Consider the following 16,531-nt stretch of genomic DNA (forward strand, 5'->3'; position numbering starts at 1 on the left):
AAAACGTGCCTAAAAATAAAAGCTAGCACTAGCAGATCTACAGCATATGGCCAAGAACTTGAAGCATAGTTGCAACGTCACTTGCCTCGTCAAATTTTACTTGAATAAATAATTAAAATTTGTTATTTTGTTTCGTTTCGTGTCGGATTAACGTAAAAATTTTACAGGCCCACTCCTGACTCTCCTCACGCAGTCCACGTCTTCTCTCCTCTCAGCCCCTCACAAACTCTTTCGTCGGCGGTTTCTGCTGCGACTTAGGAGCAGCTGCTCCTCACAGAACCCGACTACTGACCCCGTGTCCGCCTCTCATCGCCGCCGAAAGCAACCTCGACGCCGTTGCGGGCGGAGGAACGCCATCATACGAGCCACGGAACAAGCTGCTGCTGGTAGTTTTACTTTTCTGATTTGTACGAATTTGTTTGTTTGTTTGATGAGAAAGTGGCGGCTGTTGTGCAGTCGATGGCAAGCTGTTCAGGTCACTATCCCTGGACTCTCCTTTCTCTTCGATATACATGGTGGGAAATTTTACTGAACGTACATTTTCCATTCTTTCTTCCGTACTATAGGGTTGGTTCATCGTTCCAGTCATGCTAAACTACCGTTTGGAATGAGACAGTATAATGGGGCCAAAATCGATTACTGCAACTCCGTTTCAGTAACATCCAGAAGGGTGATTTTATCTTCTTTTCGGAATGTATGCTCTGTGTTCAATTATCTTGTGGATGCTCGCATATTGAGGATAGAGCTTTGTTATTGCAGATTGTTAGAGGAGGAAGAGGGATTCAATAGTTGCGTGCTCGTCGTGTTGGCACCATATGCGCTGCATCTGTGGGAAGGGATCATCGTCGATTGAGAATTGATGACGATTCACCTCAGGAGCCCTACTTTTTAAGTCTTGTCCAAGAAGCAGTGTGGTAATTCCCCTCTCAGACTCGGATCATAGATTTGTCAGTAGCCCCTGATAACTAGGAGCACAAATTGGTGGTCTTGCATAAGAAGTAGTATTATCTTATGTGATAAACAAAACGTTGCAATTATCATTAATTGGCCGGGGTTGAGATCGTTATTCGTTTTTCTGATTGAGCAGCCTAGTCAGCTGAAGTACATCGAATGTCCAGGCTTCCATAGCACGGTATGCGCAAAACAAAACTACACTCGGAAGATGTAGAATTGTGAATTCTACGTTGTGACTTTGCAATGTATTAAGTCAACCAGTGAACACTTGCTTGTCCATCTTTCATTGAGTTCAAAAGTGATTACAAATTTCTGGTATTGCAAATTTGAGGTTGTTTTATGATTTCATGCAGCTTAAGACTGCTACACTTACTCTTGTTCTTGTGGCGCTACTCATCGTGGCAATTTGATCAACGGACTCTGCCCTCAGCTATTTGTTGGCTTTGATTCTCAGGCGAACCCCCTACTCAAATAATATTACCAGAAGTAGGACCAAGCATCAATACCAGAATTATGACCGAGCTCATCTGTTGGAGACGCTACATTACACATTCCATTGGACCATTGCCCCTTTGGTATGTTTTTATCGAATCAACACACCAAATGATGCGAGTGTACCTTGTTATTTTAGCAGTTAGAGATATGTATCAAACAAGATAGACCTTCACTGTTGTTCTATGTATGCTTGCCGTCTAGTTGCAATGAAGAGTGGATCCGTATGGTCCCAAATGAATTGGTTTATTCAAAAAAAGTCTTGTTCTTTGGAAGATCTATCTCGTGTCTGGTACTGCACGGTTCCACCCTGCAATAACTCCGAATCATTCTCTTGAAACCCATCATCTTCATCATAAATGAAAACCCCGAACAAGCAATTTCAACCGGCCGATGACCCATTTGGTTTAATGGTTAATTTCTCTTTATTTTTTTATTTTTCTTCTATGGATCTACCATTCATCCTCGCAATTTATTTTCTTCTTTTTTGGTTTTGAATTGGAGCTTCCCTCCAGAGTTAGCTAGGTTTTTACTTGGGCGACAAGTATGGATGGATTTACATGTTCTCTACTTTCCAATGATTTACTTTCTGGGGTTAAAGTCACATATGGACAATGAACTATTCTTCCTCCTAAAAAGAAAGACCTTATGAATTCTCTATGAAAAAGAGCTTTTGGTAATCCATATTCATCTTAAAACTTTTTCTGGACTAAACATCGCCAACAACACTTTTGGTTAAAAGTGCTTTTAGTTTAGAAATAGCATTTCCAAACAGGTCCTTCCTCACAATGCTTTCATGAGCATTTAATTCGTAAGTTGAATTTCAATTACAAATTAGAGTGCTTTTGACCCAGATGTTATCAAGTTGTGAAATACATCTGTATCATAATTCCAAAAAGTGCTTTTATAACCCCTAAAGTCGCGAACATAGGTGTTTTTTACAAAAAGATTTTCAAACGAGTTCTAGTGTGCGCTTCACCAAAATTTGCATCACGGAAACCATAACCTAGACTCTTACCGTCGATACATTTTTCCTTGTACCATCCAAATACCTTGATGCTATTATAACACGTAAATTTAGAGGATGAAATGGAGGAAGATTACATGAACATGATCAATGTCAACAAGTAAACATCGCATGTTTTTTCTCCAAACAAAAAACACTCGATCAATTCGCAAGATAAACCGTTACAGAAAATTTCAGCATTCTCACGACTAGAGTATCACAGCTGCTTAACGCAGCAAGAATTAAGTGTGTTCCATCCTCAGATATAAAGGTTTACAGCTTTTTGAAAAATATAAGAAACAACGCAAAACTTTAATGGAAAATTCTAATAGCTAAATGTGAAAACCCCGAAATCTGCGGGAATCACCGACACAATCCCTAACCACCAGAATCGTCGAATAATGCAAAACTCCAAATCTAACATGAAAATTCTATTAATCCATGACATGAACGATATGCTTCTTGCCTCTCTTTTAAATACAAGACAAAAAGAACAAACACACCTTCAAAGCTTGGAAAGCTGCACCCCTGTACACCATACTCGTCCACAGCCTAAGCTGCTTCATTTATCAAGCCATGCGCTGCACGGACCAATTCCAAGCTAACTTCAAGCTTCATTTGCGTCAACAACAAAGCTTTCCCAAAAAATATGGGACCGAAAATTTGGACTTCGCCTGTAAAACTCATGACCACAATGCAATGGTGATGCACAATGTTTGGACGCAAATACAGAGCTCCGATAAGCACATGGAGGGGAGAACCCGCCGGTACAATACATCAGCTATGCGTACAATACTACACTTGGTATATTTTTGAAAGCTTTTCCTTCACTGGTGGTGCCAAGGCAGACATACATTGGTCCCACGCTCCTCCATTCGTAAGCATCTGCCGGATTATTTATTTGAAACAAGTGAATCAAAATATGTTGGGCTTATTCTGCACCATGTATCTCAGAAAGAAAATTTCATCCCCATACGAAACTTGAATATTTTGGGCAAGGTTTCATATTGTTTGTGTTTATCTCTCCGAAAAATAAATAAATAAAAAATTCAATTTCATAATCTAAAAAGCAACACTAACCTGCTTATAACCATGCAACACCTGGTGAACTTCATTATGAAGCTCTTCGCTCCGTATTTCCTATGGAACATAACAAATCACGACTTTGAGCTTGTACAAAAAGACGAACACTTGACTTGTACATCTAAGATGGGAATAGTAAGATTCTTACATGCCAACTTGCAATAGCATTGCACAGATAAATGAGTGAATTCAATGCTCCAGATGGATTGGTTCTAACCTGAAAAGTTAACAAAATCCAAGCTTAAGTGTAAATAGAAATTCATGTGGTACATATATGGAAAAGAAAAATTAGAAATGCAGATGCATACCAAAGCACAGAGACCTCGGAAGGCATCCTCCTTTTCTACATCATCACGTATCCTGTTACAAACACTTTTGCATCTCAGAAGCAGACCATTGTTATGACATAATACCTAAGCCCCTGCCAGACTTTTAAAGCAAAGTGGACAATATACTTTCTCAAGCATTCATCTTCTCTCTTAACTTCAGTATGAGAAAGTATATTGTCCATTGCCCAATCGTCAAATTGGACAATGTCCATTGCTTATAATAATCTATATTACGACTACTGATGCTTCTGCTGCAACTAGTCTGCTGTTATTAATATGCCATACGTAGATATATAGAACTTACATTGACAAAGCAATGCACCATCGTTGCATGAAATGCTCCATATGGGGAGCCACAAGCTCTGGACAGACCCACGCAAGCCTCCCAAGGGTGATAGCACTGTTTTCAATTAGTGACTTGTTCAGCTCCTGCTCAGCATCAATAGATTCAATTATAAGATGACACATCCTCCATGGTAGACTGGTAGTACTTATTGCAATTATAATGGAAAAGGAGTCACCTCTGCATGTTGAAGGATTTGAACTAAGCAAGAGATAACTGTCAGAACAATTGGAGAAATTTCTTGACGAACCTGAAATTCAAATTTACTTTCATGATAACATAATCAAGCAATTATAGTTAAACAATTAGGTAATGAACTAAGTAACAAGGAAGAAACATAAGAAGCCGACCGGATGACACGAACAGACACATGCATATGTGCGACTGCGTGTTGATAACAAAAGCTTCTTAGAACTTCAAAAATGTGTGTACAAAATCAGCTTGCTTATATTTAGAAAAGAACAGAGAATTGATAAAATCCCCACCATCTAGCATTACACCTAGAAAAATAAAGGACCATCGTGTGTTAATACACACAGCACTACTTACGTAGAACCATCTCTGCTTGCCTAAAATAGATATATACACAAAGCTGAAGAAATTTGTGCCTATTTACCAAAGCATGGGAATATGATGGCAGAAGCCATGACCTCCCACAGATGAGATTATGCACTTACAATGATCATCTAAAAAGAGTGCAATCAACCACAAATTTCAAGTCATTAATTTGCAAAAAATCTCAGCTGAAGCTTTACGATCTAAATCTAATGTCTACCCAACATCATGGCATGACTTTACAACCAGACTTTAATTGGTATTAGGAATGCTGCAGCATGAATGGGAATGTTTACCTTAACTGCTAATTCTCCAATGGCCCAACATGCATTGTTTGCAACTGAAACAGTTTCTTGCAGCTTAGGAGTATTCTGTACCACAATATATCAATTAATCATGAGTCATGACTGCCATAAGCAATAGTAACAAGTATCGGATAATTTTTCCATACCAGTTGCTTGGCTGCGATATCAAGAAATTCTGGCAAACGAGGTTGCAAGTGAACTGGGCATACCTACTCAAATCATGTAGACACGATGGTTAGGCATTGAAAAATACATTCACAGATAAATAAACAGCTTTAGTATCTTCCACTACATTAGCCTTGCAGCTTTGTTCTATCTAGTAGTTTCCTCCTCGGGAATTTACGAGACCTACGTTCTCAAATTATGCACACGGATGGGGCAGGAACCCAACCTGAAGGCTTTATATCATTAGTTAGATATATTCTCACTTACTCTTGCAAGATCCCCAAGTAGTGCAAATCCACTCTGCCGGACATCCGAAGCATCATCCGTGCAACATTGCAAAAGCAGGTCCCTCAAATTGCTTTGTGAAACCTTGGAGCAGCGCAAATAAGAAAACATGAAAAACCATTTCTATGTGCAAGCTATATGGTAGTTGAACAATGGAACAGGCTAAGGCATTAAAAGGGGCAGTAACATGGACAATAGAATAAGTGTGGATTCAATGTAATTTTCAAAGGAGAGGCTGCATTAGTTTTGAAACACTATAGAGAGGCCCATGCACAAACCCTGGAAACGCATTAGGCCAATTCCCTTCTAGGAACCGAATATATAAATTCTGAAAAGAAGTAATTAAGGCAGAGAACCTTTATAATGACGTAAATACCCATTATCCCATATTTATTCTTGATAAATAAACAATGAGAAAGAAGAATACCAAACTCTCTATCCCACTGCCAAGACCTTCTGCAAGTCCAGAGAGCAGATCAAGAGAACAAACAATAAATTCTTTATCATACGGGACCCCGGAAGGTACAGGATTGATCTGCAAAAGAAGTCCAAAACATTTTCTCATACGAACTTGCAAGTTGAACCACCAATGTACATATTTTTCATAAATCAAGCATTCGTGTGGAAATATATTAAAGGCACCCAGAGGAGGGACTACATACAAACTTCAACTAGTGAGACATTTACAAAGATCAAAGATATCTTTCTAAGGACCTTGTGTAGCAAGTGTTTTGAGTTAGTGTAATTTGATACTTGCTAGGGTTTGATAAAGGTTTTGCTTCGAACCTATCCTTCTCATTTTTAAAAGTTTATGTTTCCTACCACCACCTAAAGGAAAAAAAAATGAAAAACCACTCATAATCATAATAGAGATACTCCAAATTCCAAAGGCGGATACAGAATGTAGTGAGACTTAAGAAAATTTGGGGTTTGCACAGTTTCCAGATTGATTGATACTTCTCTGAATACTCAAATAACGTTATGAATTGCAAGATAAATATTATGCCTTTTAGTGGTCACATATGCATGACAAGCTATTTAGGAGTCAACATATACAAATTTCTCCAATTTCAAGAGATACAAATTAAGCTACGACTTGAAAGCAAGAACGCTATTACTCCCACCTTTGAACACTGTAAGAGGCAGTCTAGATATATATATATATATATATATATATATATATTATAAAACAAATAACTATGGTCTGTATAATGTAACCATACAATTTATGAGACATTCCTCCTAGCCATCTCTCTCAAACTAAGAAAGGAACCCATTAAGATGGATATTTGACACCACTACGGTGGCCTAGAAGTCACTTTTAGAAAGCACATGGTAGAAGTCAATAGATATAACGTCAACCTAGTATAAGAAACAGAAGTTATCTACATAAGAACCAGATATTTAAATATAGTGAAGGGGTCCATACTTATCACAAATAATTCACGTATAACCAAAAAATCAGGAATGAACCTTTGCCTGAACCTTTGCGAGTTGTTGGGACTCGATGATGCTTATGCATCTCTGAAATACAGGTTCAGCAAACTGAGAGAACCCAGCACCCAATGCCTGTAAATAAGTTAACAAATCAAGCTTTGTACCCACTAGATGTAACACATAAATGTTAATTTTTGAAATTAATGTTACTTCAGGCTGTTAGCTCATGGAGTACTCATTATTAAAATGAGAAAGATTTATACCTATGGACATATGTCCAAGGACAGGAGTAAAAATGAATATGGTGGCAGCAGTGTAGCATAATTCACAAATCTTTGTCAAATTATACATCACAGGTACAGAAGACAATAACAAGAGTAACAATCAAATGCACTTCAGTTACTTCCAGGCAGATAATGTTACTAGAACCAAGAGATTTGATCTTTTTTTCAGCCCAAGGGCGAAAAAGTTATTATTCATGGCACTGACATTTTAAACAAGTCGTCCCTAATAATATTTTATATCCAAACTTCTTGATTCCATCTACTAACCACTGATAAAGAGTAATACAAAATACTTTCCTTTCGCTGTGCCTTGAAAATATACACATGTAGTGGGTTAAAAAAGCAATCAATTAAAAGACAACTAAAGAAACAGCGATAAGTACCTGTGATATAGAAGTAAAGCACTCTAGCAATGGAAACAGATCTTTATCTGAATTTGAAAGTTGTTGCCACTTTGCAATTAATGGTGGCATCAGAATTTCAAGATAAGTGGGCTGCAAAGCAATACTACAGTCAATTGGCACAATGTTTCACCACAATCACTTGCATTTGATAAACTTAATAACTCATCATTCAAAATACCTGATTCAACTCTCCCCCGACAGCATCTGCTAGAGTTCCAATAGCATCGTATACAATTCTGAGGTTCCTCCTCTGAATAACAATAATCAAATGTTATATATAATCAACTAAAGAATGGGAAAAATCAGTGTTTTATCTCTTCATGGTCAAATTGTAGAAACTCTGGTAAATGTCTGGAAGAAACCTGATATTTCCCAAAAGCACACATAAGGTGTTGTAAAATCATTTCCAAGCGTGGTGCCAACTCTTCTGCTGCCTCCTGCATGTTAAATAATCATTACTTAAAACCAGAAAAGTAATAGCTAAACAACGTTATTGAACGAACTGGACCACATCCATACCTCTTCTAGTGTTGCAAAAGCAGAGCAAGCAGCTTCTTGCACCCGCTTGTTATTATCTAATATTCTTCTTAATAGACCCACAAGAACCTTGTCAAATTGCTCATAACCTTTTTGATGTCCGGCACCCTGAGACAGAAAAAAAAAAAGGGTAAATGTCAAAGTGCAAGAACAATATTTACAATTAAGCAAAAAACTATAAGATTCATAAATATATATATACACACACACAGATAAAGAGATAATTTCAAACATAAAATTTCAACCATGAATTAGAGGAATAAATTGCAATGCATGAAAACCTGCAAAAGAAGTGCTTTTTCACATCACTAGAAATAGCAAAACTGAGAGAAATACCAGAACAAGAAAGTTAAAACATCATTTACATACCTGAACAATGAACTTGCTGAAACGAGAAAGTGTCCAACAAGAAATACTCCTTATAAGTGGAAACTTATCGTCCAAAAGGGGGATTAAAAATGCAATAATCTGCAGGAAATCAATTTGTATTTGAGCAGTTCAGTAATCAAGAACGCATACACAAAGAACAATCTAATAGGACATAAAGCTTTAGTTTTCATCTTATTTGGGTAAATATGCAGGTTGTATATTTGCTGAAATGTTTTCTCACTCACACTAGACAGTTTTCAAATTATCAATCTGGGCAATTGATAGGGTAGATTCTTATTTAAAAGTGTAGTCCAAATTCAGTGCAGCAATCTAGAATGCAAAATAGCAGGCATATCTAGAAAGAGAACATTGATCTCCATAGATAATAAATAAAGATGACTACTCTTTTAAAATTTCAAAATCCTTTAAGCATGGAAAATGGATAAACAGGTGTGACTCGAAACTAATCTTCTCAAAGAAAGTGGTAGAAGGAAGCCAATGGAGAGCAAGCACACAAATGAAGAAAATCTCAAAAAAAAAACAAAAACCCCAAAAGAATAAGGAAAACTGGTCCAAAGCATCATTCTGTAAGTAACTAACAAGTCATAGCATCTGCTTCAACACTTTAAACAAAACTCTTGTTTCTATTAAGGTGTATTTTATAAGTGAATTTTCATGCTGATTGAAGCTTATGATAATAAACATTTCTTTTTGTTCTAAACATAGAAAAAAATCGGGCCATAAAGTATTACCTCATTCAAATGAGGATAAAGACCACTAATGCAACCTTCAGCTATGGCACCTAGAGACAAAACAGCAGCTTCCCTTCCTTTCCAGGTTTCATCATCACTGGTGGCCAACTTGGCCTGCAAATGTTTGAGATGTTAAAACATGTATTTAAACAGGAGTACTCATTAGAAAAGTGAAAACAATTTTAGCTACCCCTTATTGAATAACTTACAAGGCAATGGATCTTACTATTAGTATTGACCTTTTTAAAATGGTATGATTCTACTAACTAATTCTGCTTCCTTCATTTCCATTTGAAGAAAAGCAGGACCAGATAGCCCTATTTTATACACGTCTATTTTCCAATATTATAACTAATTGGCAAGGTCAACCCCTAAGGCAAATAGACAAGCTGTACAAGTACAATTCATTCTTGTTGCAAGTTGGCAATTCTATTCGAATATCTACTTAATCATCACCTGCCAAATACAGCACACAAGTCCTGCCAGTGCATTTCACATTTAGAAACTTGGAGCATGCTGTTCACATTACTTCTCAAAGAAAGAACAGAGAAAAATAAACATGAATATGCATATATGACATAAGAAAACCAAAAGATTACTGGAACCTGCATTTTTTGGAGGGGAACTGAGTAACTTCCCAATTTAAAGATTTGTGTAATCCTCTAATGAAGAGAACCATCCAAATTATTTTCTAAATCATCTTCTTTAAGAAAAAAAAGGGAAGGTTGAGAAAAATAAAATCATTTTTATACCAATAAAAGAATAAAATCTTCACAAACAATTCTTTTACTTTAACGCCAAACAAATCTCTAACCTGAACAAACGGCATCAACGTTGGGAGAATCTCATCGCCAAACACATTTGACAGGATATCGAGAGCTGCTGCACTGCATTTGCGTAAATTCCATATACCAACAATATCATCATCCTGTCATTTAAGGATATAATAATCATTACCCTCATACCTAAACCCAACATAAAGTAGAAAATTTTGAGTCATATTTAATTGAGTCCAAGTAATCCAACAAATAATTTAAATAAGAAACAGCAAATAATGGTGTAGCAAATTACATCATCTTCCACGTTATCAGATCCATGAAGCCGTGATGAATGAAACCGAGGTTTGATATCCTGCAGTGCACATATCAGCTCCATAAATCAAGAGTACAAATTAAGATACCAAAACAATCATAAAACAACCAAAAAATGTCTGTATGAACCTGATCACGGTCTGGGACAGATCCATCCTCCTGCAATAATGAAGTGTTGCCAAATAAATATCAAACTACAACAAATGGCAGTTCAAAATCACCCAAAAACATAAATAAACCTAGAACTAACCTCAGCATCAGCAAGGGACTCATCGTCATCAGAATAAACCATGTTTGATAACAAAATCTGCAGAAGTTGTACCAGGTGTGTTAAAAAAGCATTCCAAAGACTCCATAGTAAGTATGGTTTATCACAACTTGATAAGGTTCAACAAAAAGTTGGCTATACCGGAATTAGGGGTGGCAAAAACTCTATTAAGTTCTCAGGCGGTAACTGAGCTTCACAATATGCAGACCTGTGTCAAACCACTGAATGTCAAATGAAAATAATACACAATTGGGAGATGATGAATGAAGCCGTGATGAGTACATATCAACCACAAGAAGAGATCCTTCAAGTAATAATAACAATATATAAGCATGAAAAGTATCTCCAGGTTTTACAATAAACAAGAAATGGATACAGCTATTGGATTCAACATTTTGATAGTTGTGGAAAAGTAAGCCACAAGGTAGTCATAGCATGCTCTTCCATCATCACTCATTGAATTTCATCTCTGATCTGAAATGTGGTATTTTTACAAATATCACACATATCCATCACTCTTCTTCCTAGTAAAAAAACCTACCTCCTTAGCTCACCAACCACAATAGACCACCACATTCGATTCTCCACCACCCATACCATTTATCACCACTACCTCAGGCTAGTGTTGATATTAAGTATTAACAATTAGACAAGTTACGCGGAAGAAGCTTAATTAGAGGGAGTACAGAGGCATATAACTTGGTGTGTGAATCGATACTAAGTTGTGATGCTTGAAACCTAGTGTATATTGGTAATGACATCAATGTTATGCAAATGATACAATATTGTCAATTCTAATAGTAACTCTCATGTCTCTGTAGCAGAATTATTAGAGACACCAAAAGGCTTTGACACATACATTAAGACTAAATATAAAGCAGAATTATTAGTGACATGAAAAGGCTTGCAGACTTACATCAAGACTACATAAAAATCTAATGAACTGAGCATAGCAATTAAACCAAATTTATTCACTTAATTTCAGAAATGTACCCAATGAATCATAGGCTAATGCTGAAAATGTTCAATTAGGAGAAAGTACCAAAATTCACAGGCTTCAAGAGCCACTTCTTCCTCAGTGTCCTTGTTGACTTGCAACATGTATTCAATTACATTCCTCAAATGTGGCTGCAGTACCAGGTAAGAGTCACTTCAAAGTATGACAAGGACAGTGGATGACAATAAGAAAACAATGATCAGAGAAATATGAAAAGATCAAAAGTACGATTATGTGTGTGTGCACGTGCATCTATGCATGTGTATCATATACAACAATGTATTAAAAGCGTGAGGCGTGGGTGAGGCATCCGAGGGATAGCCCGGCCTAGGCGTGAGGCGAAGCCTCATGGACCTAAATTTTTTAATATATACACTGAGCGTACACATATATTATATTAAAAAAAATTATTAATCAATAATCACCTTGAGCACACACATATATTATAAATATATATACACACACATATATATACATATATTATATTATATATATATAATAGAGGATGAAATGCACATTGAGCACACATATAACAATGCACGCAGATAGCACACACATCCATTATATAAAAATAAATAAAAATCAGAAGAAAAAAAAGGTAGAGAGACGATAGTGAAAGGAAGAGGTATGAGGCAGTTAAAACCTACACAAAATTTGGGTTTGGGAGTATAAAAATAAAAAATAAAAAAGCCCCTTAGGCGCGCCTAGGCGGCTCCTGCAACGCCTTCCGCCCACTCCCTCAAAACAAAGGCGGCAACCCTCACGCCCAACCTCAGAGGACGACTAGGCGCACCTTGAGGCAAGTCTTTTAAAACATTGAAATACACACACATATATACATGCAAGTGTGTGTATGATGCGTTTGTCTGCATATATATGCACGCTACACATATATATGTATATAATTATGTACCGACCCAAAAGATAGCTTATATAAGTATTAATTAAGATGCCTGATAGAATGTGCATATAGGATTAATTCAATTTTGTTCTATACCATGTTAGACACAACATATGCATGTAGCACATAGACATAATTGAAATGACACAAACCAGGGGAAAACTATAATGACAGAGCAATATGTCACCTCCAAGAATGCCGGACGGACTTCAATTAGTTGGACAAATGCGGCACTAACCTGTTGAACAGAGAAAACAAAAAGCAGATGAGAACAAAGACAAACTATGAAAGCAACATTGTATATCCATTATAGGAGCGTTCTTTGATTGTAAGACTGAATAGCAAGCAATTAAATCGTAAATGGAAGTTAACTGTGAAGGGAAATCTTTTTATTTGAAATGTGGAACCACTAATTCAACTTCCATGCAATACCTTTAGCTTCAGAATCAACCTAGATAAGATAAATCAGTGCTTATGTACTCACCAATTTCCTCACTTCTGAAGACGGGTCATTAGCAAGGATAAACAAACCTTGAAGATATTGATCCATAGATGCATGCAACGCCTGAAATAGAATAGATACATAATTGCTCCCACCACCAATCATCAGAAAAAGGTTGAAAAGGTACCTAAAGGTTTGAGATATACTTACAGCTGGCATCAACATAATATATTGATTTACAGAACCCAAGGAAAGCTTTCTAAGTGATGCATGTGGCGATTGGAAAAACTGTGTAAAGGGAAGCCAGGTTCAGCCAACCAGGCCAAAAAGAAAAAAGATCATCAGTAAAAGTTCATAATATCAGTGCATAGAGAAAGGGGGAGGGAGAGGGTCTAACACAATACAGCACTCTTATTTTTACCTTAAGTAATCTTGGAAAGAAAACGTTGATGGGACGTTCAGGCAATCCAGGTACATCTGAATCAAGCAGTTGAGGTATATCCTCACAAATCTGTGATACATCACAACATCGATGTCGTAAAAATTAATAAGTTCTGATTGTGCCATTAGTATTAAGAGCTACGGTTAGGAACTACTATAGTTGTCACAATGTCTGTTCTTGTTAGGTGCTATCATAAGGTGATACCAAAATAACATAAATGGTCCCTATGAACGCCTTCACTGAATTTAATTTGGTAAGGGGTGAAGATAAAAAAACAGAGGGTTTGATGCACACAAAAAAGCTCGAACACAGAGTCTTTTCAAAACAACTGACAATAAGAAAGGATACTCTCTCATACCGCAAACAAATAGCCCTTTGTAGACTAAGAGCCGGATCCCATTGAAATCTATTCTCCCAGTGTGCAGTGGTTCAAGATAACAAAACCTTTTTATAGGGAAAATATTATAGCATTATAGCATTTAAATGACGGTCTGACTTTGTTTAAGTTAAATCACTTCTTGCAAGAAAGGCCAATTGAAAAACAAAAAGCTGTACTGTTGTTTCAGCTGGCAGAATTTTTTTCATCAAAACAGACAGCTACAAATGTATCAAGATATAAGCAACTCGCTGGAAAACATTTGATTATCCTTCACCCAATATTCTTAACCGATCATGAACTCATAGGCAGAGTTGATCACAGCAGAATAAAGAGAAAGGAACACAAATGTATCTCCAAAACAAGGGAACTTTGGGGAAATATGCATGGGAAATGAATATAATCATTGTGTTTACCTTGGATAATGCGTCCATAGCACCTTCCATGTGATTTAGGTCATTACTGTCTAAACAATTTACAAGAGCTTGCAATAGTTCAGGCCACCCCAAAATTCCCTCTAGCTGAACAACAACGGTTACAATGGTCCCAACTGTAGATCTGACGTGTCTGTCTGCTGCTCCTAAGCAAGGCAACAATTCCGATTTTATATATTGCTGGTATGCAGGAGCCATGGAAGTATAAGCATTTTTAAGATTATTCTTCAAAAGCAATCCCGCTGCCTGTCGAACCTCCACCGATTTACCCTATCCACAATTTACCCAAATTCAAAGTTCCATCAGCACATAGAAACTGAAAGTGTCATGCTATGTTAACCAACAACCACAAACACGAAATCACATTTTCTTCAAAACACATGTTAGCACGCATCAGGATTGTAAACTATCCAACTATTTAATCACAGCAAACAGTTTTTACATTAAAAAGGATTTGTGGACAAACATTCTTTAGTTTCCAAGGCTTTTCCGGTTTCACCAGCTGAAAACCACTCTCAAAATCAAGAGAACCGAAACCAAATACAATCAGAACAATCCAAATTGCGAAGCAAACATTCTAACCCCTACTGCTTCAGCACTCATATCTTCCATCAGACCCAAACTCACAATTCCCCCATTCACTCGAAAAACGACTATCGATTTCTAAGTATGCAATCCAATCAGACCAACATCCGTCCAAATCAAATAAAAAAATAAAATTGAAAAACAAAAACACAAACCCTACTGACTCAAATTGGAAATGAATACACAATTGGGGGGAAGTGGAGGGAGGAGGAGCATACCTCGGCACGTGCAAGAATGAACGCAAGGTAGTTGTTGAAATCGGGGAACTGAGAGTAGTGCTGGAGCTGCTGCCAAATCTGAGACTTGTCAGCGGAGGAAGCCGAATGCGAAATCTGCTGCTCCAGCAGCCCGCAGATCGCCGCGAACCCTTCTTCCTTGGGCTGCCACGGGCCGGTTGCCGCCATTGAAATGGAGACAGAAGGTTTTCGTTTTCTGCAAGCTGGATGTTGGAAGCGCACGCAGGCTTTGGGGGTTTTGAGCAGAGAGAAGACGAAAAGGGGATTTTAGGACAGCTTCGAGGGGTTTTGGTGGGCGGCGACGAGGCAAAGGTTATTGATCTCTGTTTAAACAATAATACACGAAATTATCATATAATTATATTAATTATATAATCACTCTTTTGAGTTCCTTTTTGCTGTTTTTCTTATGAACAAAAGTTCTCATTTTTTGCTTATTTAATATTCTTTGTTATTTTTTAGTTATTAATTTGACGGTTAAAAATAAAGAGGATTATATGAATGTTAAAAATAATGTGTGAAATTAACTTTTGGTTACTCATTTCGTCTGGAGTTCAAACTCTACTCTTTTTCTCAGTATAAATTAGTGTACGATATAACTTTAATAAAAAATAATATGAACATTACTCAGTTGAGAGTCATGAGACATAAAAAAATAATCGTTGTATTTGATTTTTTGTTTTCTTTTGTAGAAATTTTAAAGCGCCTAGCAAACAGTCTACAAACAATCAAATTTTGGTGCAATTTTTCACTTTGAATTACTCGTGTCGCCCATGCATCCGAAATTCCTTGTTAAAATCAGCTCTTCTTTGTTTATTAGAATTTAATGTAAATTATTTTATCATTTGTAAAAATAAAAAAATAGTAGAGTCGTCAAACATTTTCGCTTGAAAAGCTGATTCACTTCCATGACAACATGCTTGAAAGAAATTGCTTAAAAAGAGTCATGAGAGACACGATGTATAAAAAGCGAAACATTCTATCACAATGGTAGGCATTAAACCAAGTCCACTTTGCCCCAAAACTACCTGTGGTCTTCCCATAAGCACAATCAATGATTCCATTGTTAAATAGATAAATATACATAAAAGTGAGCAAAGGGTAAGTACTTCAAGCGGTCAAGAGCGCTAACTCTCGCATTAGCATTTTTAAGTTCGATTTATCTTCCCCAATATCATTATCATTTTGAGAAACACATAAGAAATTTGAAAGTCCAATTCTTTTTCTTTGAAAAGGGTCAGAATTTTCAGAATCATGTTTTTCCAAATATCATACTTCTCTAACGAAAATGCAATGGTACGATTTTTTTTTTTTTTTTTTTTTTTTTAACTCAGCGTTAGTAGGTTAAATTATTAATTGTTAGTATTTTAAATGTAATAATACAACTTTTTCATTTTGCAACAATTACGAACGAATAAAATTCCAATTTTTTGTGAAGCTGTTAAACCTAAAGAGAGCT

At 36.6% G+C, this 16,531-nt stretch overlaps 1 protein-coding gene and 1 long non-coding RNA gene across 2 annotated transcripts; one reads left to right on the forward strand and one right to left on the reverse strand.

Annotated features, from left to right (window-relative positions):
* Window positions 1–135: 135 nt before the first annotated feature.
* Window positions 136–1,626, forward strand: LOC148696877 (uncharacterized). The gene is made up of 5 exons (XR_015962844.1): window positions 136–386; window positions 567–670; window positions 760–914; window positions 1,088–1,199; window positions 1,308–1,626. It is a non-coding gene; the product is annotated as an uncharacterized LOC148696877 (long non-coding RNA).
* A 1,137-nt stretch (window positions 1,627–2,763) lies between these two features.
* LOC137725018 (transportin-1) lies at window positions 2,764–15,454 on the reverse strand. The gene is made up of 29 exons (XM_068463632.2): window positions 15,055–15,454; window positions 14,234–14,521; window positions 13,421–13,510; window positions 13,210–13,287; window positions 13,042–13,122; window positions 12,745–12,795; window positions 11,702–11,787; window positions 10,801–10,867; window positions 10,642–10,698; window positions 10,521–10,550; window positions 10,372–10,431; window positions 10,115–10,228; window positions 9,301–9,414; window positions 8,549–8,647; window positions 8,162–8,287; window positions 8,005–8,079; window positions 7,821–7,892; window positions 7,622–7,732; window positions 6,991–7,086; window positions 5,945–6,052; window positions 5,500–5,601; window positions 5,214–5,276; window positions 5,059–5,133; window positions 4,386–4,457; window positions 4,169–4,293; window positions 3,844–3,895; window positions 3,684–3,752; window positions 3,533–3,592; window positions 2,764–3,337 (listed from the first exon to the last, which is right to left on the reverse strand). The coding sequence occupies exons 1-29, from the start codon at window positions 15,238–15,240 to the stop codon at window positions 3,248–3,250; spliced, it is 2,697 nt and encodes an 898-aa protein (XP_068319733.2). The 5' UTR covers window positions 15,241–15,454; the 3' UTR covers window positions 2,764–3,247.
* Between the last annotated feature and the right edge of the window lie 1,077 nt (window positions 15,455–16,531).

This window comes from Pyrus communis, chromosome 5 (genome assembly GCF_041283825.1).
Source record: "Pyrus communis isolate YQ-2024b chromosome 5, ASM4128382v1, whole genome shotgun sequence".
Lineage (NCBI taxonomy): Eukaryota > Viridiplantae > Streptophyta > Magnoliopsida > Rosales > Rosaceae > Pyrus > Pyrus communis.

What these genes read in the sequence shown, in the direction of transcription:
- LOC137725018 (XM_068463632.2), bottom strand. Translation starts at nt 15,240, where the DNA reads ATGGCGGCAACCGGCCCGTGGCAGCCCAAGGAAGAAGGGTTCGCGGCG. An exon ending in TTGGAGAATTAGCAGTTAAG is followed by an intron (nt 4,458 to 5,058) that starts GTAAACATTCCC and finishes TTTGAATTTCAG; the next exon opens with GTTCGTCAAGAAATTTCTCC. An exon ending in TCCGAGGTCTCTGTGCTTTG is followed by an intron (nt 3,753 to 3,843) that starts GTATGCATCTGC and finishes TTAACTTTTCAG; the next exon opens with GTTAGAACCAATCCATCTGG.